The sequence below is a fragment of the Ptychodera flava genome, chromosome 13 (genome assembly GCF_041260155.1).
Source record: "Ptychodera flava strain L36383 chromosome 13, AS_Pfla_20210202, whole genome shotgun sequence".
Classification (NCBI taxonomy): domain Eukaryota; kingdom Metazoa; phylum Hemichordata; class Enteropneusta; family Ptychoderidae; genus Ptychodera; species Ptychodera flava.
In genome coordinates this window covers 8,586,575-8,614,088 of record NC_091940.1, presented here as the reverse complement: position 1 = coordinate 8,614,088, position 27,514 = coordinate 8,586,575, and the positions used below count along the sequence as shown (strand labels likewise).

The 27,514-nt window shown below is 36.3% G+C and overlaps 1 protein-coding gene across 3 annotated transcripts; it reads right to left on the bottom strand.

Annotated features, from left to right (window-relative positions):
- LOC139147321 (T-cell activation inhibitor, mitochondrial-like) lies at nt 1–26,261 on the bottom strand. 3 transcript variants are annotated; one of them, XM_070718379.1, is made up of 9 exons: nt 25,973–26,261; nt 24,028–24,160; nt 22,882–23,008; nt 22,204–22,444; nt 20,294–20,514; nt 15,465–15,556; nt 14,704–15,002; nt 5,022–5,153; nt 1–3,039 (listed from the first exon to the last, which is right to left on the bottom strand). In XM_070718379.1, the coding sequence occupies exons 1-9, from the start codon at nt 25,996–25,998 to the stop codon at nt 2,805–2,807; spliced, it is 1,506 nt and encodes a 501-aa protein (XP_070574480.1). In that variant the 5' UTR covers nt 25,999–26,261; the 3' UTR covers nt 1–2,804. The 3 variants fall into 3 exon arrangements, with proteins under 3 accessions (XP_070574480.1, XP_070574477.1, XP_070574479.1); XM_070718376.1 differs by having other exon boundaries at nt 22,852–23,008; nt 25,973–26,247; XM_070718378.1 differs by having other exon boundaries at nt 22,873–23,008; nt 25,973–26,241.
- Nucleotides 26,262–27,514: the final 1,253 nt, after the last annotated feature.

Below are 27,514 nucleotides of genomic sequence, written 5' to 3'. Positions count from 1 at the left end.
TTTTTTGTAGGAAAATATGCCTTTATTTCAAATCATGTGCTGAGGCTCATACACAGAAACAGCATGCCTGGAAAAAATAAGACGATAAAAATTATCAGGAAAAATCGCGTTTTTGTACACCTATTTACAATAATGTCAATCATAATAAATATCACATCAGTATGTTTTAAGCAGAGAGTACATTATAATGTTTTGTTTCAAAGCTGGTGTGGATCAAAAATTTATCGTGAGCAAAATCCATATCCTTGACATTCAGCTTGGTGAAAAGGTAAAGTGATTTACACAAAAAACTGGCAAAAATCATGTGCAAAAACTAAGAAAGCAACACGCCTTCAGATGAAATACATACAACATGTACTGATATTAGGGGAGCTATAGATTCGTTTGAGGGTCAATGAGGAAATCAAAGCGGAAAACAATGCTGACAACGTCTTTCATGGTATTTGACCCCAAAGGTCAGTCAAGAATATTTCTGTGGGTATAGACGATGTAGACTTACAGCAAAACTGAAGCCCGCGGCGTCAGCCGGACAGTAAAGAGTGAAAAGGGGCTGTTGATAATTAAAATATGTTTACGGCACAAACAAAACTCAGCACATTCAAGGGAACTCTGTTTCCATTATGATATTGAAATTTCAACAAATACCATAGCACATGCACAATAATCAATCACTGTTCAGATTTTGATCGGCAGAGGAAAAGTGTTTTGAGGTAGTCTGTGCCTCAAAATTGCAAGACTTATACTTTTGCCCAAACTTTCCTGAAAGAAACTTTAAATTAGTCCATTTTGAAATAAAAAATAAAAATATCACAGGTCGCTGCGCAAAATTTGGTATGAGATTACCAAATAATAAAAGACAATTGAAATTCAACATGTCTGCTATCCCTCTGTCAACCTATGAGGAAAAATACCATATAGGATTTTCATAAAAAATAGCCAGTGAAACTTTATAAAGTCAATAAGCTTCAAAATTGAGCCCTAACAAGTGGTGGACTAAAGTATATTGTAACAGTTTGAAAGTCCAAATATCTGTCCCCAGGGTATGTTCTACCTTTAAGGGAGTTCAAACCATAATTTTATTGTTGCATTAATTTTTGCACATCAAAACGTCTGTTTAGGGGAGGTGGTTTGTGGTCGAATATGATGAGTTTTATTTGCGAAATACAGACTATAATTTATGCACAGATCTTTTAGAATGGAAGGCATCACACAATGTTCACATAATAACTGAAAAGTGAACATATAAGTATATCACTGTGCTGATATAAATAAAGCCAATGGACAACAAATACATTTTTATGATTCAGTGCTGTTATTCGACTGGTCTCAGAGGTTATAAAATCACTCTAAGACTTTCTGTATTTGCCAACTGTCTGCCATGTTGATTAATCAGAGCCACCACATAGCTTTGTTCTGGCACTGCAAATTTGCCACTTCTGCAAAAAAGTCATGTTGTTTAGTATTGAGTTTTGGCGATCCTCTTTTTCCATTACCATGATATCAATGGGTGGACAAAATCAAAGTAAGACTTTCATGGCCCCGTGTTATACCGGGGTATGGGTGTGATGATAAAAAAATAATACAATGTACTCAAAATTTTTTCTGGAACCTAACAAGTCCATAGCACCTCGACTGGCTCTCAGAGGTATACCGGTACTTGGATTTACATTCTACTAACTAGGTTCTTCACTACTACAAAAGTTCCACAAACATGTACTCTGTAAAAAAATGTTGACTCTCAAATTTAGGGGACAAAACCCCCTCCCAAATTCCCTTTGATACTTTGCCACTCTTCAATGTGTCAAAAGTTTCATCATTTATTACTTTCTCTACCATTAAGGTAATTTGTGCCTCGAAAGTGAAAGACTTAAAATTTTGCTCAAACTAAATTTTGGTACTGGGGAAACAAATGACTCAAGATTTACTGATATTTAAAATTCAAAATGGCCACCATCCCTCTGTTAACTCGATGGAGGAAAATATAATTTTCGAATTTCAAAAAACCAAGCTGGTGAAAAGTTCTCTTACACCAAGAGCTTTAAAATGAACCTCAACAAGCTGTATATCAGAAAAGAATTGTAAAAGTTTGAGAGTCCAAATTTGTGTCCCCAAGTCGCATTCTGCCTTAATACACAGTGAAAGATGAAAAATAAATGTTTGTTTTCTTATTTTTCTACAAATCCAGAGTATCTGATAAACCATCCGGGTTCAACGAAAATGGACAGTCTCAGCTTCTATTCTCACAAATGTCATATCATAGTACACAAGAAATATTATTTAAAATTCATTCATTCCTCATCAAAATATCCAGCATTGTAAAGTAAAGAGCATGGCGTAATGTATGCTGATACATGCAATGTTACTTCATAAAGTAACATACCTCTTGTCATGATAGATTTCTTTAAAGAGAGGCTTGAAGAGAGCAGTCTTTGAAAATTTAAACTTTAGTTTCTCTGTAAAAAACTTATAAAAACTTTTTCTTACACAAGGTGATATGAACTGGTCAAAGTGTGTCACCTTAAACATTCATTCGTTTGTCCATCAAACTATCTAATCACAGTTTTGTGCGTTGTTAACATTCTTATTTCAGTATAATTATGTTCAACCCTTGGATTCAAACTATGCTGTATATATTCAAATCACGCCTTCAATTCAGATGAAAGGAAAATTCCAAGAAATGGAAAATGAACATGCATTTGTACTAAACTTTGATTTGATGATGAAGGTAAAATAATCTTCCCTTACTGGAAATATTTCCTTTCTGTACATAGATATTCTCTTTAATGCCTGATAGACGAGTTCAATTATATCTTCCAATCCCATGGTATTGAAATTTCTCCATCCTGTGATACTGCATAAAACTGTGAAATCTTGAGACTCAGCCCTTGTAAACTGGCACCTGGTTCATAGGGATTCTCAATGAGACGGTGACAGCATGCTATCATCTGTTCAGCAGACACACCATCGTCCTTTGTTAGCTTAGCCAGATCAAATTCCCGCTTACACTTCTCGACCACTTCCCTGAGTTTTTCTTCAGACCTGTGATAAGGAAGGAATGCTATGTCTAAGCCCATTTTTTTTTCTTCATTTCACACTTTGATTTGTCTTGCCAAAAGAGGTGAGAGCTGAATATCTAATGAGATATGAACTTGCTGAACATCATCAGAGCAATGAGGTCGTACCTGCAAATGTCTACATTTGACAGGAGTGCCAAGTGAACTTAACTTTGTAACAATAGCAGTCATCAACATAAAACTGGTAGATGTTCAATAATGGTCTTACACAAAGATTATACTTTCTTTGAATTGGGCCCTACAAAACATGTCATTTTCACCCAGTTTCAGGAGATAAATCTCAGTAAAAAAGTCAGTTCTTGAATTTACAAAACAATTTATTGATTTCGTATGATTCTAGTGGTGAATTGGTTAAGGGCAAAGTAAGTTCTTTGATGTATGTCTGTGAAAGAGTCACGTATTTTGAGTTTTTTGTGGGAAAAAGCTGAATTTTCCATCATTGGCAATATTCTGTCACAAAATCAAGCCATGACTTTTTCATGGCAATAAAATACTTCTTTATGGCATTTATATTACAACCACTGAACCAGTGACATAAAATGGTATCCTCCAGATACCTATGGTTAAAAGAATGTGCACGTTGAATGACACTTTCAAATCAATGAAAATTGATTTTGTACTAAATTTTGTATGTGTGTTTGAACTGCTTGTCGGTCAAACTTTCGGCATTTTAGTGGAAGTAAAACATAGAATTTACTTATTTTGGCCCAACATCCTGTTCTGAACTGATATTTTGTTGCATCAGATGCAGTTAAACATAAACATCGCATCTTCAACTAATACTTTAGATAGCTAGATTGAATAAGAATTACTAATACTGAAATGGAAATAACCCTGCCGGCTTCCTCTGTATTATTGTCCTCGTCTGAACGAAGTACAATATAAATGACAACATTGATATTTGAAAAAAAAACTTTTAAAAATATGAATGTTCAAACCTCAGAATTTGCAATGTTCCATGCCTCACATAACCGGAAAATCTTTCAGCTTTAATAATTTTGGTGAATCGACGACAATTAAATAAGAACACATGCCAGCAAGGGAAAGATCACAATTTGTTGCCCGCCGAAGGGCTGGTGCTCATGACACAAGCTCCATGACGGTTAAATATTGATGATGCTAAAGCCGAAGGCGAGGGTATCATCAATATTACCACCATGAGCACCATCCCTTGGGCAGGCAACAAATCCTGATCTTGCCCATGCAAGCCTGTGTTATTGATTTTATTACAACGAACAAACACTCTTGTTTTCAAAACTTTGCACAAAATGTAGTAAGGTGTCAAGACTTGCAATAGTAAAACGTTCCATTTCTAGCTCGATGGCAATGCTGAATGAAGTTGATTTTGAAGGTCAACTGAACCTAACCTCTAAGTGAAGACACTGTTGTTTAAGCTTTCTTGTACAACATACTGAATGTCGTCAAACTCAAATCAAGCTAACTTTTTGAAACTTTCCAAAAGCCATTGCTTACAGAAAATACCAAGCAAATGTACGCGATGACGTTGTATATGTATGCTCAGAAATGAGGTGTACTACTGTATGATAATTGTCAAAATGTAAATGTATGCTCAGAAATGAGGTATACTAATGCAAGATAATTGTCAAAATGTAAATGTATGCTCAGAAATGAGGTATACTAATGCAAGATAATTGTCAAAATCAGTTTATAAAACATGAAAAGGTCATACTAAAGAATATTGAGCCCATGTTAAACTGCAGTACACTTTAGCATCATCTCAGAGTGTACCAGTACCGGTATATTGAGAAAGGTCATGACATACCGGTATGGCATATCTGACACATGCAGGATTTCATAGTGAAAGGTGTCGCAAGACAAACACTGAGTTAATCACTTGGTAGATATAGCCCAGTGTTGTTCAGGTGTGTCCATTTTTCTTGAAAATGTTCTAGATATTGCTGTGTTCTACTGACTCTTGTTTCTTACCTCAAAAACTCTTGATGTCGGAACCTTGCTTCATTTTGTTTGGAAAGGATATATTCCAAGAGTAAAACTGGAGGATAGGATGCTGGCACATGGAACTGGCCATTGGATAGCAATCTGACATCGCCTGCATCACTGCATGAAAATAGCAATGGAGACATTTATCTGTGATGATTTCCATGAAGCACTACATAAGGAACTAGTCACATTCATGACATGTTTGACACATGCAGGATTTCAAAAGTGTTTTCAAGGCAGTGAACAATGTCAATTGGCATCAGCTTATGTCATGTGGCGTCAAGTTACCAATGTCACTGTGACATTGTCTGTTCTTACCATTTTCACACATCTTATTTTAATATCAATAGTCAAGATTTGTCTGTTCAATGAATGGTGAAACACATGAAATTTATGACCCCGGTATCTTCATAGCATGACATTCAGAATCCAATATTTCACAATCATTCCTGAGATTACTCGGATGTGCCAAAAGAGGTGTTATCACTATTATTGTACTACCGGGTTTCTACAGAACCATAATGCACCATGGCACATGACATACCCTTTACACATACTGGTAAGTGTTTGAATATGTGCAAACTCCTGGCAACTTAGCTAACAAAAGTGCAATTGACAAACATTTAATCTTAGGTACTGAAATTTACTCAGCCAGCAAAATGGAGGACAGCGCGACACTGCACATTTATACAATATCAGATATATATGGTCAAGTATCGATACTAGAAAATATCGATATCAGAGTCAAGTACAGCTTTACATGTGATATTGTTTTGAACTCTTCACACAATGTGATACATAATTAATATTGGATACTATCAATACTATCATCTAGTATCGTCTACGGCTTCATAGTAGACGATGTTTTATAATGGCTTTGACTGGGTCCTGATGATGTCAAACCTAAACAAGCGACCTAGCGGCCGATATAGCTCCGCTGTGTTTATGTAGAGAATAACTATTTTTGACACATGTTGATGAAGAAGGTGGAAATCTTTGATAGCTTGATGCAGAGGCCAGAAAAAAGTGGCTAAAATGAGCTGCAAAAATACACAATTGAAGATATCATCATACTTTGAATATATCACATCGGATCATCCCTAAGAACATGTCAACCAAAGTTATCTGATGAGTAATTTTTGAGAATAAATTTTTTGACCAAAAATGGCAACAAATGTCCCCAAAAATAAAAATTGCAGATTTCAACATAATTTCAAAAGACCAAATTTAGTTATCTATAGAAACCTGTATACAAAATTTCAAAGCTGTTAAACAAGTACTTTTGAGACACGCATTTTTTGACCAAAAATAGGAAAAATTGCCCCAAAAATTCAAAATTGCAGTTTTCATCATTATTTCAATAAATATCATTTAGTTCATCTATGGAAACCTGTATACCAAATTTCAAAGCTATCAGATGAGTAGTTTTGAATATACACATTTTTTGACCAAAAATTGGCAAAAATTGCCCCAAAAATACAAAATTACAGATTTCATCAGAAATTCAATATATATTACTTAGCTTATCTGTAGAAACCTGTATACCAAATTTCAAAGCTATCAGACCAGTACTTTTTGAGAAACACGTTTTGACCAAAAAATGGTATAAATTGCCCAAAAATTACAAAATTGCAGATTTCGTCATAGTTTCAACAAATATCATTTAGTTAATCTGTAGGAACCTGTACACCAAATTTCAAAGCTATCAGATGAGTAGTTTTGGAAATACACATTTTTTGACCAAAAATGGCAAAAATTGCCCCAAAAATACAAAATTACAGATTTCATCAGAAATTCAATATATATTACTTAGCTCATCTGTAGAAACCTGTATATCAAATTTCAAAGCTATCAGACCAGTACTTTTTGAGAGAAACATTTTTTTGACCAAAAATTGTAAGAATTGCCCCAAAATTACAAAATTCTAGATTTCATCATAATTTCAACAAATATCATTTAGTTAATCTGTAGGAACCTGTTTACCAAATTTCAAAGCTATCAGATGAGCAGTTTTGGAAATACACATTTTTTGACCAAAAATGGCAAAAATTGCCCCAAAAATACAAAATTACAGATTTCATCAGAAATTCAATACATATTACTTAGTTTGTCGATAGAAACCTGTATACCAAATTTCAAAACTATCAGACCAGCACTTTTTGAGAAATACATTTTTTGACCAAAAATGGCAAAAATTGCCTTAAAAATGCAAATTGGCATATTTCTGCACAATTTGAACAAATCTGAAATAGATCATCCCTAGGGACCTAGGTACCAAATATCAAAGCTATCTGACTGGTAGTTTTGAAGAAGAAGATTTTTAAAGATTTTTTTACCAAAAATGACAAAAATTGCCTTAAAAATACAAATATCCAAATTTCACCGCGATTTGAACAAATCTGACTGAAGTCACCCTAAGCAAACTGCATATCAAATTTCAAAGCGATCGGACAAGCTATTTCAGAGAAGAAGATTTTTTTACCAAAACCACCAAGAAATGCCCCAAAAATACAAATATGCAAATTTCACCATGATTTGAACAAACTGAAGTGAGGTCACCTCAAGTGAACTGCATATAAAATTTCAAAGCAATTGGACTTGCGGTTTCAGAGGAGAAGGTAATTGTTGACGGACGACAACGGACGACGGACGACGACGACGACGACGGAAAATCAACCTATTTGATAAGCTCCGCGTCGCTGACAGCGGAGCTAAAAATGCAATAGTTTGGATACTATTAATACTATCATTTAGTATCATCTAAGGCTTCAAACTAGACAATATTTTATGATGACTTTGACCGAGTTCTAACCTATTGCACCTCAAAAATATTTGATAGTATCAAATGCTATCAATAGTCTCATCTATCGTCTAAAGCTTCAAACTTGATGATATTTAATGATGACTTTGCTTGGGTTCCGACCATGTTGCAGCTCAAACATATCTGAAAATATCGGATACTAAAGATCGTCTCATCTATCATCTAAGGCTTCAAACTAAACAATATTTTACGACAACTTTGACTAGGTTCTGACCATGTAGCACCACAAGAATATCTGATAGTATGGGATACTTACTATCGATTTATTGTTTAGTATCGTCAAGGGCTTCCAACTGGATGATATTTTATGACAACTTTCGGTGGGCGCTGACAATGTTGCAGCAAAAAAGTGTATGAAAGTTGCGGTTCCATCATTAGTATACTTTAGCATCCACTAATTTTAGAAAAATGGTGTTTGTTAATTTTGAATATTTTGTATATGTCGGTAGGGCTTATACTGACCCTCATTATGAAAAACACATCACCACGTAATAAAAAAATGTACTTTTCTGAAATTATTGGCAGTTCCTGCTGTACTTTAACTGTTTTTGATTACTTGTGGAAGCCATGTACAGCGATTTGCATAATGTTTTCGTAATAAGTCGTGTTTGGCCTGGATTATGCAAAAAAGCTGCCAAAGGGCACAGGTCAAATAAAGATTAGGATGAACGGTTATGGCTTCTACCACAGTCCCTCTGAGTGCTTTTACATAATATCACGAATCAGAACTGTAGGGTGGTTAATACGGGGAGTAACAACATAATTCGACCGGCAAATCAAAACTTGAAATTTGCAGCATATGTTGGTTATAGATGGGGATTAGCATAGTCATTGATCATTTTGTCCGAGACACACATAAACAATGTAAAGCTTCTTTTGAAATAGGAACATTTATTTTCATATCACAAGAAAAGAATATTACAGACATGACAATATTATATGTTGTTACCAGAATACATCATAATGTGGATATCTAATGAAAGAATTTGGTGGAAATAAAAATCACTTAAAATTATTAGTCTAAGAATAGCCACCCTAACAGTTGAAAAGTCAAGGGTGACAGAAGAAATATTACATACCGTACATGTAGGTGTTAATGGGCATACAGTAAAACAAAAAGAAGCCACTGGCAACTGTATAAGATACAAAGTCCTTTGCAAGAAAACGCAAATAACAAGATTACAGACGATCTTTGGAGTCGCTGAAATTTGTTGTTTAGGTTTCATACAATGTACCGGTCTCCTGCAGCTTCTACTTTTGCAGGCCATGATCGATACAACAGCAATGTCCCACCAGTGCAATGTTTCTAATTGTTTCAGTGTTCATCGTGAAAATCAATTACATCCACACAGCATCTCTTGTAATCAGCTGCAGTCATCTAGCAAAGTTGAAGGATGTCTTTCAATGTCAAACAGAGTTCCTTGTATGGCCTCTTCTTAAAAACAATTGATTTCTTTCTGTAGTCAATTTCTCCAAATCCAGTAGCTGCCATCTTTTTCAAAAAAGAGTCTTCAGGCTGTCATAGTGTATCTGAAGAGAAATAAAAAGAAATATGTCTTAAGGTCTTAGCACGAGTATGGAGGTATGGCATGAGTTTAGCAACGACAATTAGCTACAATAGGTGATGTCTCTGGGTATGCATACTATTGCTTTGCATGAAGACTGGAGCTCCTTTTTCCATGATGCTATGGTGATACTATAAACTATTTCATGAAAAATTATGTATGAAAACATACCTATTTTGATGCTTTCCCGGTGTTGAGTATGGGGCCATCAAATGGGTCTGCATGACTTTTGTTGAGTGGAATTTATTCAAACGATACATGTAGGTGAGTAGAGATTTGATGTTGTGTTTGGCACCTCATGGAAAATCTGGATACTGACAGTCATACAAGTCTTCCGAAGTGACGTTACTGCTTACTGGAGTAGGTACTGTACTTGGTGAAGTATCTGACTGTGCTGAGCATATACTTCCTTGCTTTGCTTCAGCGAATGTAGTTTCATCAGGCATGAGTGCAAATTTATGATGAACAAAATAATCAGTCATGTACATGACAGATAGGGTGATACTGTATCTTCATCGATGAGGTTGGTTTGGAAGGACGAGTCTGGCAGCAGGTTTTCTTCTAGCAATTCTAGGCCTGACTTCTTCCACTCAGATGAACAAACGATGGTACATCTCAGGCACTGCAACACTGTGGCAATGCGGAGGAATTCGCCGCAGGCTTCAGAGAGCACCGCTCTGAGGTTTTCATCATTGACGATCTGACCTCTCTTTGCAGTCAGCCTATTTAATATGTAGTCCAATGGTTTCCGCTTTCCTCCCTTTGTAAACTGGTAAATGATTGGGTGAGTTGTGTCATGGATTGCTGCCACCACTGCCTGTATTTCTCCGAAAGTTGGTGTACTATCAGTCTCATCTGACATTTCATCGATGAAGGGGTCAACTTCTGGCAGACAGGAAAAGAGCTGTCGGTCGAAAAACTCATCTGAATCATCCTGTATGACATTCTTGATAACGAAATCGGTTGTAAGTAACCAGTCAGATTAAGGTTGGATTCATTCATCAATGGAAGTCCTGCATTCGTCATATAGTCTCTGTTCCATTCATACCCACTGTATAAACTTAAGACAAGTTTCTGTTGAGCTGTGAACTACCAGCTTTATTTGCAGCAACGATCTTGTATAATATCAAAAGTTCATCAGAAAAAAATAGCATCTGGTGATCGTTCGCCAAAAGCACTTGGTGAAGTTGTTTGAATGAAAACACAGATGTGTACTGTTGTGGTTCTTTGTCAAGCTTTGCCATTTCCTAGATACAATGTCTTGGTTGTTGGACTCTTTCTTCAATTCTTGTTGCACACGTCTTTGCATCGCCTTGATGCCACTTATCACAGTCTTTCCTGCTACAGATTTTTTCTATTCCTTTCTTGCGGCCACAACTGTCCAAATGATGCATGGTTCAGACCAATGTTTCATAAACTTGATGACAGCAATGGAATCCGTCAGTGATACTGTAACAGGTAGTTGCGGGATGAGTACAACCTCGTCTAGGATGCCCAGAGCTCTTGAGTAGGCCTGCACAATATGTTGGATGTCGGGACATGCAAACTCCTCCCAATAGGAAGGAGTTTCCCAGGCTCTTTGCAGTCACGCAGAATGGATCTTGTCAGAAGCAGCACTCGTACTAAAACCGCTTAGGTGTGGTAAAAACTTGAAGACTCATAGGTTTTTATAAGCTGCGAAGATGTTTAGTAAAATCTGTACTTCTGTTTTTTTTGTTATTTTATGAAAAACAGATGCTTTTGATTGGTTGCTCACCCATAAGTTACAATATTCTATGCGCAGAAACTACATACGTCAGTGGGAGTTTTGCTTTAAAGTCAAGGGTCACTCTAAATGTCACGTGTTACACCTATTATATATATGGTGATGATTAATAAAGTTGACCACACAGCATGAACATATACACCTAATGTTTAATAAAGCATCATTGTCAACCATAAGATTTTAGACTGTGTGTTGTTAATTTTAATTAGAATTAGGGTTGAGCACAATTACGTAAAGGCTGTCAACATCAATATACATATAATTGTTGAAAGATTTACATAAAGTTGTTGAAAGATTCTTTTCCTTTTAAAGGTACACTGTCACCTGTTCCAATTTTGCCACAGTTACCATGGAAAGAGAAAATCTAACCAATCAGAGATTTTAAGCAGGTGGCCACTTTTTAAAAACAGAGCCCTAACATGGGCATTTTGAATACCAAGGAACGCCCCTTTGACCATATATGGACATATTTAGATTACAGGTGACTGTATACCTTTAATCAGGAATGAAAGTGGAGTTAAAATTATCCGGTAATTAAAGCACTTTCTTTATATTATTTTTAAACAGGGAGATGTCATGTCATGTCATACAAACACAGCTACAATGAAAGTGACTTTGGTGAGAAATATTACAATGAAGAGCAACGCAGTAACCTCTTTAAGATCTCGTCGAGCACAGTATATTAAACCAACTTCTTAGAAGATATCTCAAACAGCAGATATCAATATGTGCACCGTCGGAAGTAGAATAGTAATTGCAACCATGGCGACAGGGACCAGCAACAACTAAGTAAGCGGTTCAGATTTAAGTGACAGGTGAAAGACAACACTTTTGAAAATTGACAAGTGATTAGACAGAAGAAGCATTCTTTCTATGGGAGATTGTTGGTTGGTACAGAAGAAACGGAAAACAGTTGTTGGCAATCAACCTAAGCACAAATTCTGATAATCGCGCACCCGCAGGACATAGAAAAAACATAGAACTTTTGATTAGAAAAGTTATGACAGACATTACTCAAAAAAGAAATCTATGGGTCGATCACGTTTGTGACACAAAGGAAGTGGGTAAGTCAATGCCAAGATTGATATAGTGCTGTTCTGAAAGTCCATCAGCTGGAAACAAGCATGGGGGACAAAAGAGTTTTGCTCATGTCATTCTTATTTAGAGTTGAAAGACAACGGAGCACCAGGTTGTGAACATCATGAAACAAAGGTGCCACCCATGAGGATCAGAATACATGTACCTGATACATGTAGTTGATAATAGGCATGGAGAAGTCATCAGAAAGGTCCCACCAATTGTTAGTGTAGTTAAATTGCTTAAGTTTAAGGCCTTCAAATCCTATCATTTTAAACAAAGGAGATTTACCTGATGAACGAGTAGTTGTAGGTTGTAAAAAGGCGAAAAACCTACACAAGTTTGTAGATCAGACAGCCGGTGTGTTTAAGCAGTGGTGAAGCCCTGTGGCATTATCTATCATTCACTGTCAAGAAATGTTTACACAAGAATCTTACATACGAGCTTCTCTTTTTCTGATGTGGTTGTTAGTTGAAGGAAACAGATACAAAATTAAATACTGCGGTTAGGACAGGTTATGTGACCTTTAACCATTCACAGCCAATTTAGCCAAGCGTGGTAATGAAGCAGCTAAAGTGCTCCTTGAAAACATCAAGTTTTTAGTAGACATATGTCACTGTAACAAGCACACAGAGCCACAGTGTTTCCGACCAGATAATCCACTGTGCAAGTATCATCCCTCATTAGACACATTTCAAGAGATAAGGGGTGTAAATACAGAAAGTGTAGAACGGGCTTATTCATGGCTAAGTCGTTTCAAATATGTAGCAGTACATTATTCACAGGGAAATTTTGCTTATTTATTTATTTCTTTTCATTGTAATTGAACGGAGAAATAAGCGTCTGTCAAAGAGCCTCACAATAAATCAATTAATGTAATAACTGTTCCTATGTAACAATAACATTATGGGAATGATATCGATAAAACTGATGTAAAATGTGTGAAAAACAATTGAAAACTACTGGTAAAGGAGTTGTGTGATTAAAATTTAGCATTGAAACCAACGATTTCTTTATTGGTATGAATGAGTGATTAAGGACGAAGTTTGAAATATTCTTGATGTTAGCATTCATGTTTGTGTTTTTAAATGTGGCTATTTGGTTGTTGTCTGAGATACACTGTGTGCATGTGTGTGTCCAATATTGTTGCATATTTTTATAGACGCCCGTACACATAAAATATACTAGATGTTACCAGATGCTTATCAACAGTACCTAATAGTATCTGATAATTCTCTTGGTGAACATGTCATAGGCGACATGGGTCTCTAGTCGAATAACTTAGACGATACTACCGGTAGACAATACTATCGATAGTATCTGATATTTTTCTTAGTGAACATGTGATAGCCGGCATATGTCTTCAGTCAAATAAATTAGATGATACTATCCAATAGTACTGGATATTATTCTCAGTTAACACAGTATACGGTAGATGACATAGGTCTCTAGTCAAATAAATGAGAGGATAATAGACGATACTATCAATAATATCCCATAATATCTGATAGTTTTCTTGGTGAACACATCATAGCTGTCATAGGTCTCCAGTCAAAAAATTACATGATACTAGATGATAGTGTCAATAGTATCAGATATTTTTCTTGGTGAACATGCCATGGCCCACATGGGTCTCTAGTCAAATAAATTAGATGATACTAGACGATACTATTAATAGTATCCTATAGTATCTGTCACACTTTTCTTCATGAACACATCATGGCTGACATGGGTCTGTAGTCAAATAATCTAGAGGATATTAGACGATATTAACGTTAGTATCTACCATTATAGTATCAGATACTATACCTAATAATATCGATATTATCTACTGGACAATATATATGTATCTGATATTGTATTAATGTGCAATGTTGCGCCTTCATGGCAAAATGTACACTTCAAAGAAAATATTCCATGTATAACTGACAGTTGGAATAAAATGGCATCTTTAACCTGTTCACCCCCAATTCCCTGTAAACAGGTCCACAATCACCATTGCTAACAGTGGGTTTGGGCTAAACCATGGTCGTGAAAGGGTTAAAAGATGTTACCATTACCAGTACAAGAAGCGGTTCTCTAACCAATCAAGGACTAGCACATTCTCCCAAAAGTCAAATGTATATGTTTCAAGTGAAGAAGAGTATGCCCATGCACTCTTAACATAAAGTATTATGACACCAGCAGGAAATGAAATGCTGTTGGCAGCATAACAACTTATGTTATGTTGGAAGGTTGATATACCGGTAAACCCATGTAAACTTTTAACAACTTATTCATTTCTTTACTTATCAATTTATCAAGTAATTTCTTTATCTACTCCCAATCAAAAACATCTTGGAGTACTGCTAGTTCTGCATGTATCCATTCCTTACATGTTTGATATGTTGTTTCTTGACTTAGAAATGAGAACTCCTAAACAGGTATCTGATAACTCACCATTCTACCAACATTTGTAAGTCCTGCAGAAGGCCCCTGGCTGGTTTTTCTGGACCTTCAACATCATCATCGTAATGTAAATTACTGTACTCTGAGACAAAGATATGACTGCGACGCCTGTAGTAGTTGACAACTGATCTCAAAAGTCGCATCAGTAGCGTCTGATAATCCTCTGCAAGCATGACTCTCTCATTCTCACGTTGAATAATCTGTATGTCTCCAAGTTGAGCAGAGACAGCCTCTTCTAATCTGGGAAGGTCACTTAATACTTCTCTGAATGTGTGGAAAGATCCAAGGAGCTTGAGGATAAGAAACAAACTAAAGTGAGTTAAAGGTATACAGTCAACTGTAATCTAAATATGCCCATATATGGTAAAAGGGGTGTTCCTTGGTATTCAAAATGTCCATGTGAGGGCGCTGTTTTTAAAAAGCGGCCACCCGCTTAAAATATGTGATTGGTTAGATTTTCTCTTTCCATGGTAACTGTGGCAAAATTGGAACAGGTGACAGTATACCTTTAATTAGGAACAGCAATATCAAATAAGAACATCAAACTAGACGGGAGTTTATGCTGATGTTATGAACTGGTTATCAGAATGTTTTTATGAGATCATCTATGATAGCACAGGGTAACAGATGAATTGACAGATCAAACGTTTATGACACTAGAGGATAAAGGGATTCATTTGGCAAAGAGCATGCATAGGTTACCCAGTAGAGTCACACAAGTAAACATGTAGAGAAAAAACACCTGATTTTACCATGAGCCAGTGATGCGGTACATCTCCTGAGCTAAGAACAATACTGCCATTTCGGCTGACTCCAGTTGCTGTACTGAATATTAACGACCGGCCTATTAGAGAGATAAAAATTGTGACAACATCACTGTTCGCTCCCATATAGTTATCAAAACAAGTCAACAATTGTATGAAACATGGACATACATATACAGACAGACTGACATACACAGACTGGCACAGAGTGATGACATTGACCCCAAGTGTGCCTTGGCCCATGGAGAGTGATAAAGATATAACAAACAGCTGAATGTAATGATAAAATGGTTAAGTATAGGCCTACAGGCACTGAGAGTGAATGTGTTACAGCGGTTTGATTAGTTTCTTTTCCTTTTCTACTTCTGTGATAATCTTTAAGACAACCAATCTGCAAGGCAGTTTATGTATTGACAAATATGTTATCTTTTACAAGCACACAGTACAGTAAACTGTTCTTGATTTTTCATTTACAATATTTGACATAGATTGAAATACATAACATGCAACCAATGTTTACACTTTGCCCATACACCAGATACATGGAGAAATTTCAACATACAATCATCAACTCAGAAACCCTACAGGGAAAAGTAAACACTGTTTTCTTCCAGAACAGCTGGTGCATCCACATCTGGAACAACTTACAAACTTAACCAATTACACAAGGATGATGACACAAGAGATAAAGTTAAACTGTGGTGAACTTGACTATTCCTTTCAAATCCTTACCTCACTTGACATCTTAAACTAAAATACACTACATGGTTAATTGTGCACAAAAATACATCGGGGTGGACCATTTGATAAGGGATGATGTCTGGAAGATCGATGAGGTACATTATCTTTTTTATCCGATCCATTGTACATTCTTTTTTCCCCACTCTCCCACCTTTTCTTTTTGTCAAACCTTCTCTGGCTGAATTTTTTATTGGCATTTGTTTGGAATTTTTTCAAAATCTGCCAGGATTTTTTTACCGCATTTCAACACCAAATACAGTTTACCATATCAAATGCTTACTAAATCACCACATTATATACTCTTACTGAGTTCCAGTAGGTATAAAAATACCAAAAATACAAAATGAAAGATATCCCAGTAAAACTGAAAGTTTCGCAAAGTTGCCCAAAAAATTCAAAATTCCGGATTTCAACTTAATTTCAATATGTCTTATTAACAAAAAACCTAAGAACCGGTTTACTAAATATCAAAGCAATCAGACTGGTAAATTTCGAGAAACAAATTTTTTGACCAAAAATGAGAAAAATTGCCCCCAAAATACAAAATTGCAGATTTCATCCTAATTTTAAATATATCTTATTAACATAAACCCTAGGAACCTGTACACTAGATATCAAAGCTACCAGATCAGTAGTTTTAGGAGAAAAAAATTTTGACCAAAAAGGCAAAAATTCCCCTAAAATTAAAAAAAAATTGCCAGTTTCAAAATAGCTTCAATACATTATATTGAGATTAATCTTAGACACCTGTATACCAAATATCAAAGCTATCAAATGAGTAGTTTTTGGATTAAAAATTTTTTTATCAAAAATTGGGAAAATTGCCCAAAATTACAAATATGACAATATCAATACAATTTGTACAAGCATGACTGAAGTCATTCTGAGGAACATGAATATTAAGTTTCATAGCAATCAGACGAGCGATTTCAGAGAACAAGATTTTTTGACTAAAAACGGAAAAAATACCCTAAAAATACAAACATGAAAATTTCATCCAAATTTTTGCACACATAATTTAGAATATCTAAAGAAATCTGCATACCAAGTTTCAACCAAATCTGACCAATGCTTACTGAGTTTTAGCCATTTGCACGATTTTTCCTTTTTCCCCCTCATTTGCATATTTTTGGCACTGACATGTTCATTTGAACAAATTCACATCTCCACCCCTAGGTGCACCTGTACATAAAATACTAAGACAGTAGGTGCTGCGGTTTAGGTGTTTTTGATGTGGACGGACTAACAGACATACATACATACCGGTACTTACATACATACACACAGACGCCATTTTGCCACCTTATACGAATATCTCCCATTTGCATATATAATCGCAATCATACCAATCAATAATCCAATGACAGTAGGTCGGAATTCGGAAGACAATAGTTGTAAACATAGACACAAAACAGCACAGAACAGACAGTAAATAGACGGTACACAAACAAAGTCATATTCATGAAAGAAAGATATATGGACCTCTGGCCAGAAGACCAAGAAGTGATGTCAGGTGTTTCGAAAATAGTAAGCGCATCCTGCCCCACATGTGGCACCCGCCATATATCAATCTGTAAGTCAGATAGGTAGTGGTCACTAACTAAGGCCCAATGTCACCGATGCCATCAGTGATCATTTGTCGAAGAGAGATATTGTATTTATCTACCAGCTTGCGATACCTGCCAAAAAAGCGTTTGAATGTAGAGACAAGTCTTGCTCTGGTGTAACCTTGATTTAACAGTTTGTAAAGAGAGATGGCCATGTCTCTCTACAAAATCACCATATGAACTGCATGCTCTAGCATATCGAATAAGCTGGGAAATGTATACCCCATAAGCTGGTGAGAGTGGAATATTACTTATGAGGTGTGGAAAATTGATGATACTAAGTTGAAATCATCTCTCTTGTCATATAGCCTAGTAGAAAGGTGACCATTAGAGTCAAATTCAAGTAAAATGTCCAGATATGAAGCAGAAAGAGGCCGTTTCTGTAGTTTCTTTAATCTCCAATTCTGGAGGATAAATCATAGCGAGATATTTACTGAATTCAGAGTTATTCAATAGAAATAACATCGTCTATGTATCTGAATGTTAGATTGAAAGTTCGAGCTACAGAGACCTTTTTCTGTTTAATTAAGTTCTGGATAAATTCTGCCTCAAATGAGAACAGAAATAAGTCTGCAAGCAAGGGAGCACAGTTAGTGCCCATAGGAATTCCTATACACTGTTGGAAAATGTGCCTCCAAATTCTACAAATATGTTGTCGATGAGGAAATCAAGCATACTGATAATGTCTTTCTCGGTATAAAACACTTTAGCATTAGTAGTATTTTTAACAAAATATGTAGAATTATACCCTAATACTACATATTTGTAACGGCGTGAACCGTTTTTGTAGAAAAATGCTTGGTTGATGATGTTTTTCAAGCGTTCTTTCAATTTATTATGTGGTATTGTGGTATACAATGTGGAAAAATCGAAAGTTTTAATAGATGTTATTTTTGAAACAGATCTTGATTTCAAATTTTCCAAGAGTTCCTTCGAATTTTTTAATATCCACATTTGATTTATACCACTCCGAGAAAAGACAACATCACAGTATGCTTGAAGTCCCCGTTTAACAGTACAAAGAACAGAAGTCAGTATCTTCGATAACTCTGTTGTTGAACATTTTGAAGATCCTGCGATAAACCTAGCTTTGTAAGGTGTTTTGTGGAGCTTTGGTATCCAGTATAAGCTAGGCAACTTATTATGGTCATCCTTTGTTGTAATATTAAAATTATCCATGAATGACTTATGGTTTGCCAAAATTTCAGATTTGCTGAACATTGATTGTCTGTAAGTGGAGTTGGTGGAGGTCTTAGTTACACCAAGTTCGTCTATAAGACATTCAAAATAATACTTCTTACAGACAAATACAATGTTATTGGCAGCTTTATCAGCAGGAACGACAACATATTTGTCATGGATATCATTCAAACACTTAACAGCATCAGGATCTTTAAATACAGAATAGGGTCTTCTGCAAACATGTGATCTTAGTCGACCAATACGGCCACGAACTATTTTCCTCACAGATTTGACCCATTCTGATAGTGTGTCCAACTCTACATCCTCCCTTTTAGCCCATTTCCTGGCATATTCTTCAACAGAGTCCATAACAATCTTAAAATTATGGTTCCAGTTGACCCTGCGAGGTTCTCTGAACTTGGGTCTACAAGATAATATCTTACGAAGGTGATGATGTTCAACCAAGTTCAGATCACCAGTGATGACATGGCCAACTGGAGTATATTTGAAAGGAGATGTAGAGCAGTCACAGGATGCTGGTGTTTGAAAGAATTCATCAATTTTTAAGTGCTGCAATGCAATATGCATATTTGGGAGCGTAAAAATTGAAATATATTTGATTGTGCAAATTAGGTAAAATTGAAAGCAACAACCTTTCTCATTACCGACGTAACTCTGCATGGATACACTACACCTACAAACAAGGACAATGCGGTAAAGCCATCAACTGCACTTGGAAGGATATTTTCAGGTAGAAGTTTTCCACATGAACAGAAAGATGTGGCTTTGTTAGAAATAGAAGTTAACTTTACCATGGGAAATACTTTGAAAGGTTACAGAATCTTGTAATCAGTTGTTTGATTAAATGCTGTTTGTAAACTTTTTCAGAACACTTTCATTAAGACTGTGATAAATAGGCAATTATACTGTAACTCAACTTGTTTAGAAGGCTGGAAAGACGCAATATAATTATTTTATTTTAACATAGTGGAAATGGCTTTCACTATAGCACTGGTATGAACTCAATTTTAGAGTACCAGTATGAATCAGAAATGTAAAGACATTGCATGTGAATAGAAAAGTCACAGTGGATAGGCCAACCATTAAAGTTCTTGAAGTTATTTGACATAAATAGTAACAGCCTTGTATATCATTTGCCATATTATAGATGACCATTTTTGAACAGGTGTCTCTTGAAGACGTACTGTACACGTGTTAGCGGTACTATCTAAGAGAAGGAAAAATTGGTTTGTAAAATTTTGTTCAATAAAAGTGATAAAACATTACCACTAAGTATATCCATGTCACTTCTGTGCTGTTCACAAAGTCGACTAAAACTCCTTAGACATGCTCTGTAGGCAGATACTCCCCAACCACAATGCCAGATGATATCTTTAAGTCCCAACTCTAGCCGCAGTGACTCTGAAAGACTTTGAATCTCTTCTTCAAGTTGTTGCTTGGATTTTACTTTCTGATAGACCAGTCTCATATTATCCTTTAGCCAATACCTATTTGAGAAAACAACAAAATCAAACAAAACCTGGTTATCCTATACACAAACATATCATGTAATTTTTACAGTTTTCTTTTGTCACAGAGAAACTGATTAAGAAATGGAAATTTAAGGGGAAGATACACACTGAATAAAACATTGCTTTGGAGCTATGTATCACTTGAAGTCAAAACAATTGAACATGACAAAACATTATGCAGTAAACCATAATCATCTAATGATACATGTTGAAAGCTAAACAAGACATCTTGCCATGCTGTTACTATGAGCGTTCCCTTCTGTAATTTTATAATTTTTGTATGAAGAAGTAGAACATTAAAATTAATTTCAAAAATCTTCATTAGTATAATATTAATTTTCAGAGAAAAAATGGCATGTGTCTTTTCTAATTTTGCAGACATGTTTTGCATGCAAACAAGTCTGGTATTGCCGTACTTGAACTCTTGCCAACTGTGCAACTAAAAGTTCCAAACCTATGCTCCTTCACTTGGGCTATTATATTCAGGTGTGCACAAATCATACTGCTGAAACCAGCTAAGTGTTGCTGAGCTACAGAGTACGACAATGCCATCAGCATGTCTGACCACAACGTTCTACCCATCTATCATTTCGATTTTCACTGAAAAATTAAATGCATGAGACCATGTCTGACATATGAAACTACAAAGTTAATGCAAGAAGTAGAAGAGTTAGACACTGGAAACAGAAAAAGTTTCAGTTTGTCTCTAATCATGATGTACAGTACAGATTGTCCTGCCATGCAGCTGACAGCTTTGATACAAATCACTGCAGCACGGGTCTAACATGTTCTACAGTACAGTTTTGAACAAAGCCTTCTTATTAATAAACAATGTCTGCAGTGTGGTTCTCACTGCTATATCATGTTCTGATTGATACTTCTTAAGCAGTGTCGCCATATTCAGGCAATTTTTCTTTTGCAAATTGATATGTTATTGACAGCTGAACCACATTTCCATCAGTTCAATATTGCTGTCTACTTTGGACATGACCCTCTTATTACCTTTGAGAGATGCATGAGCCTTGTAACATTTTTCGTAATCTTCTAATACTGAAACTCAACTTTTCTGTCACCTTTCTGAACCCAAAAATTACAAGTACTGGATTGCCCCTCTCTGTAAAATAACCTGTACAGTCAAGTCTGTTCTCTGCCTTTTTAAATCACCGTTGCACTACCATGGCAGCATTGCAAACTGACATCATCTTAGTTGACTTTGTTCAAGACTGTTCATACAAGGTGCAGGGATTGTGGTGCATACATGTAAGACCTATGCACATTGTGGTGTATTTTAAGTGTTAGGTGGCAGTTGTACTGTAAGACAATTTGCAGAAACTGATCAGACACTTTACTTGATGAGAAAGTTAAACCTTTCCTGTTTCCCATATCAAACTTTTCTGCTTCCTGCGCACTAACTTTGCACTTTCAAATATCAAACTTTTTGGTCTTTCCCTCGATATTTTCAGTTAAAAAGTTGTGGTCAGACGTTCTCACATTGTAGCACAGGCACTCTTTGCTGGTTTCAGCAGTATTATTTGCAGAGCACACATACAGTATACACAACCAACAGTATCATTCAACAACATGTCTGCCGCTGCGAGGGGCATGGTATTAGGCGCTGGTACACCCTGCACGGATGACAAGAACTATGTTGCCGTAAGGTCTTACCTCAGGGTATCTGGTTTCACTATTGGTTTTGACGACAATATATCCTCTGGAGGTACTTTGCCATAGTAAGTATAATATGATGGGTCCCATCGTATTGGTCTCGGAAATACCCCTTTCGAAGGTATTGACTTGACAAAGTCTGTTGGCATCTTGCAAGATTTGAGTATTTGATGAACTGTGTGACGTACATCTGAAGACTCCAATGTAAATGTAACTTGAGACATAGCAGTACTGCTTGCACCTGTGCAGATATAATTATTGTAATGTATAGGGTTATAAAGTGACTCACTAATATTAGATTCAACAATGCACTGCACTGGCATACTTGTTGGTTTCTTTATGCGTACTGCCTTATGATTTTCTATTTCATTATTGCACATTTCTGCTTCGTTCACAAGCGTTAACTTGTGAACCACTCTAAAAATAAGTAAAAAAGTGGAGAGCAAGTAGTGCAAACTAGAAGTCTGGCTGAGAAGCAAGAGTAGAAAACTCCACGGTGTTTCACAAAGCCTGAGTCCCAGTATGCAGACTTCAAAAGAAAACCCAGTGTCCTGACGGGACCCTAACAGCTTGCATTCAGGATGCAAAATATCACATTAATGCAATCCCTAGTTATCATTCAGCTGATAATCAGACAAATGTGCATACTTGACAGAGCACAGGATTTACCGGCCTCACCAGTGTTGGTCTTGTCATCTTGACTGTCCCTGAGATAGAATGTCAAAGTTGTTGGTTTCACGTAGTGTTGGTCATATAGGCAATCCAAGTACGAATTCAGCTTCTTCAAAGAGGTATCATTCACAGCCTTAATGAAGAGATTAGAACGGAACATACATGAACATTCTTAACAAGAAGCGGCTTGTGGTGGTATTAAGACTCTACACAGACTGTATGAATAACATTCATTTGTAATTTATGTAGAATATTGGGTACTGTGAGCTCTTTTGCCGCCAGGGATTAGACAAACTCTTCTGCTATTCAAAATGTTTCTGGTCAGTTATTTCAATGAACAATTTTCTCACCTTCACATGTGTGAACTCTCTTCCTTCCCTCCCTGGCAACTATCAATGGTAACTTGCCTATTTGAAAGCTTTTGAATACACTATGGCAATCAACGTAATCAGAACAAAGTGTGCATTTTCTAGCAAAAATTAAAGAATCATTGGGACTTAATTTTATAGATGTAGGGATGACTCACTTTTTTGTATGGTAGTGATCTATTCAACAACAAACCATCAAGGTATGAATGGACTTTGCAAAAAAAAAAGTAATACTCCTACAGTAATGTTTGTGGGGCCTCTGTCACAATAGTTGAAACTGTGTCATCTGTTACACAAAGGATTAAAGTTGCACACCTTGAATCTTGCATCACTTGACATTGACCAACTACAAAATATCAATTCTTTCTTTACTTTCATAATGGTAGTACAATGAATTTGCTTTGAGAAAAAGCTTGTTAAAAAACCCTTAGCTTATAAAGGGTCAATACCCTCAAAGTAACTTACCTTGAAGAACTTTTCCAGCCAATATCAAGGACTTTTTGAAAATCAAATACCTTTTTCCAGGTATAATTTTGACAACACATCGTTTTTTTGATATTATTGTACATATCATTTCTACAATATCATGACTGATCATCTTGTCATTTTTGAAAACTGTGGGGGCATTATCAATTTATTAGGACTCAATTTTATTTTCAAGGACTTTTCCATGATTTTCTGGAAGCTTTAAAATCCAAGGTTTTAAATGTGGAATTTGTAATCAAAGACAATTTTACAGAACATATTGTTCACACAGGTTGATAAAAGCAAGATGGGTACTTACCCTTTCCCTTGGATATTGTCCAAAGAAGTCTGGATGCACAGCAAAGTAGAATGGTCTTAATGCTGTTGACACTTCTGCAGTCGTAAGACCTCTACTGCACACTCTTGGTAGATAAGCCATAACAGGTGTAAACCTGACCAAAAGAAGGCACCAAGATCAAGGATTTGCAACCCACAATATTGGGATGAATGATTCTATATTTTCCTAGGTAGATACTTTTCTATAAATTTACGGCCCGCTAGAGTACAGCAGATTGAGCCTTGTATGACATCAAATCAATTCCGGCAATCGTTATCATTCAGGGCAACTAAATCACCCGGTCCAAGAAACAATACCAAAAAGACACTGACAAAATCAATAGTGCAATCTCGAACCATTAGTTAAGTGGTGGTACCAGGTGTCTGGAATGGTATCATGTCACAGGCCGCATAGAAATCGTTTTACTGAAAGTAAACTGGAACTATTTTCAACTTGACAGCTTTTGGATTTCAAAATGATCAAATTACATGTTTTACATACGAAATCCTGTTTGTAGGAAAATATGCATAAAAATTTTGACAAACCGCATACCAGTGATTTAAATATATCAATGCACTGCTCGATGTTGAAAATAACAGATCCTTCGTACTAACATTGAAATAAAGAATACGATTGTCATTTGCAGAAATAAACTCAAACATTTAGAGTGCAGCCAAAACAAGGAACTATGTACCTCACAGCAGAAGATCATTTGCCCTCCTTACGTCTGGCAAATGGTAACCTGCCCTCGAGCACATAGTCCCCTGTTTGTTCTGTAATAGCTCACATAGCTGACTCTTGATGACTTTGGTTTTTTCCAATGATTAAATACATTCAACTTTCTCTATATGCATGAATTTTAAAGTGGGCTTTAGTAACACTATCACCGCTAAAATTCAAATTTTATAATTTTCAACCCATATTATTTGCCATAACCTGCTCTTTATACTGGCATAATGCGGCATTTCTTTCATTCAAGATAAAAATAAAATGGAAACAACATTTTATCATCTGATCTGATTGCTTTGAAATTTAGTATACATGTTTCTTTTGGTGACCTTAGTTAGGTTTGTAGATATTGTGGTGAAATTCGCATATCTGTATTTTTTTTCAATTTTGCTAGTTTTTGCTAAAAAATCTTTTTCTCAGCAAGTATATTGTCCATTTTGGTTTGAAAGTTGGTATAGGGGTACCTAGGGGTGACCTAAGTCAGCTTTGTTCAAATTTAGATGAAATCTACAATGTTGTAGTATCAAGGCACTTTTTGCCATTTCTGGTCAAAAAATCTCATTCTCAGAATCTCCTTATGGTCTGATTGCTTTCAAATTTTGTATACAGGTCCCTAGGTGTTATCCTGGGCAGAATTATACAAATTGTGATGAAATCTATATTATTGTATTTTTAGGGCAATTTTTGCAATTTTTGTTAAAAAATCTTGTTTCAGAATCACCAGTCGTCAGATTGCTTTGAAATTTGGTATGCTGGTCCCTTGGGTTTATCTTTGGTGGATTTATTCAAATTCTGATTAAATCTGCAATAGGTATTTTTTGAGTAAATTTTTGCCATTTTCATTAGTTTTCTACCGGTATGTGCTTGGTATGCAGGTGTTGACAAGTTGAGCGACTTGTTTATTACTTTCCGATGTATTCACTCTTGTTCACTGGAGAATGCCATATTTGGATTAAATTACCAGTAATGCAATGGTACCAGAAATAAGGGATTCTGTGGTAGACTGTAGACTGGGTTCTGTGGTAGACAGGGCTCTGCTCAATGTTCAACTATCAGGCAGTCTAAACGCTTCGTATTGATCATCACAGGACCGTTGCTACAGGTTAGGGGAGTATTGGGCAATGACGCAAGCACTTGAAACAGATGCGTCTTTAAATACTGCCATTTATGAAAAGGGGATAAAATTGTCTCTTCTTACCGTACTCGCCGACACAACATCGCCATTCTCACTCGCACCAGTTCAATCGGTCAGCTGCCGTTCCGGGCTAGAAACGGGCAATATCAACTTGCACTACATTAGCTCTACTTTCTGCTCAGTTGTCCGGCGCAAAAGAAACGAACACATAACACTGCTCTTCGGAATGCAGCATCTAAACTTTACCCAGGCGCGACGGTCTACGTGCAAAACTTACGTTGACTGCCCATATCGGCGGTAGCCATTTTGATGTTTTCGATCGCGATGAGCACGAGAATGAAGGACATCCCCATGACGTCACATTCCCGTTTTTGTAAACACTTGGCTCGGATAGTGCGAGATTTCATGCTGTTCACGTCAAGACGAAATTTCGCTTCTGTATACGTAATATATGCCGCGATATACACTCAGGGGTTTTTTCCCCGATTTTTGTGGGCAAATTATTGTCATATGAAACCGCGTAACGGTGAAATGGCGAAATAGAGAAATAAGGTACGGGACATTATTACTGGGAGGGAGGGCCGGTGCTTTTCAAACTCTGCCCGTAAAATAGTGACCCTTGAAAAGTGTTTGCAAGAAAAAGGTGACCTCCCTAATTTCTATGCAGGGAATACACCAGAGAGTACACTTTTTACGGTGCACTGAACACATCATATACACTCCTTTACTGCCGCCCTGATTGTGTGAAGTTCTGGGGCAAAAAAACCCAAAAAAACAAACCATGATCCGCGGGAAAAGAGGTGTAGCCACAGGCGCTCCTTAGATGGGTAGTCTGCTAAATAGATCGATTTTCGGCTCGATCTATCGATCCCGTAGTCGATATGTTCGCCACTGTAACTAAGGCCGCGTTCAAAAAAAATGGTGGGGGGCTGGAGGAATCGCGATTGAAATCTTATTTTTTTTCAGATCCCCCCCTCAGTACCCTCAAAACTTTTCAAGTCCCCCCCTCAATACCCTAAAAAATTTTCAAGTCCCCCCCCTCCAATTACCATATAGCCGCATATTTATTAGGAATGCACGCAGAGTAAAAAAAATATGTAATGTGTCGTTCTGCACGCAGATGTTCAACACTACCTCTTATCAGCAGGTTGTACAGCCATATACCTAGGGCAAGTTCTTGAATTGATTCATTTTTAAATGCATCAGTGAACTTTTTGGATTTCTCAGTCTAAGCCGACTTGAGTTTATCCAACTCTGGCCAGTTCAATGGCACCAGCTGAAAAGCACACAAAATGACAATCATGAGAGAGTATGAAAATTGTGTATTCCTAGCTACGTTTAACCAAATTGTGAAAAAATGAGCACAGTGACCAACCGAATTTTTTTTTTCAAAAGTACAAGACATATACAACTTAGATGCCACTTATAAAATGTTTTACAAAATTGACAATACTGGAAGGTTAAAATATTCCATGAAATTAATGTTTTAATCTCAGAAATTTTGGGTGTAATAATGGCAAATTTGATAAAAAATAAAGTTTCCATTTAGTCACACATTTTTCCGTTTCAATTAAAGTCTTTACTGTTCAAAGTTTTACTTTTGTG

What these genes read in the sequence shown, in the direction of transcription:
- LOC139147321 (XM_070718376.1), bottom strand. Translation starts at nt 25,998, where the DNA reads ATGGCGATGTTGTGTCGGCGAGTACG. An exon ending in TGACATGGATATACTTAGTG is followed by an intron (nt 15,557 to 20,293) that starts GTAATGTTTTAT and finishes TCTCTCTAATAG; the next exon opens with GCCGGTCGTTAATATTCAGT. An exon ending in TTACAAATGTTGGTAGAATG is followed by an intron (nt 5,154 to 14,703) that starts GTGAGTTATCAG and finishes ATTTTCATGCAG; the next exon opens with TGATGCAGGCGATGTCAGAT.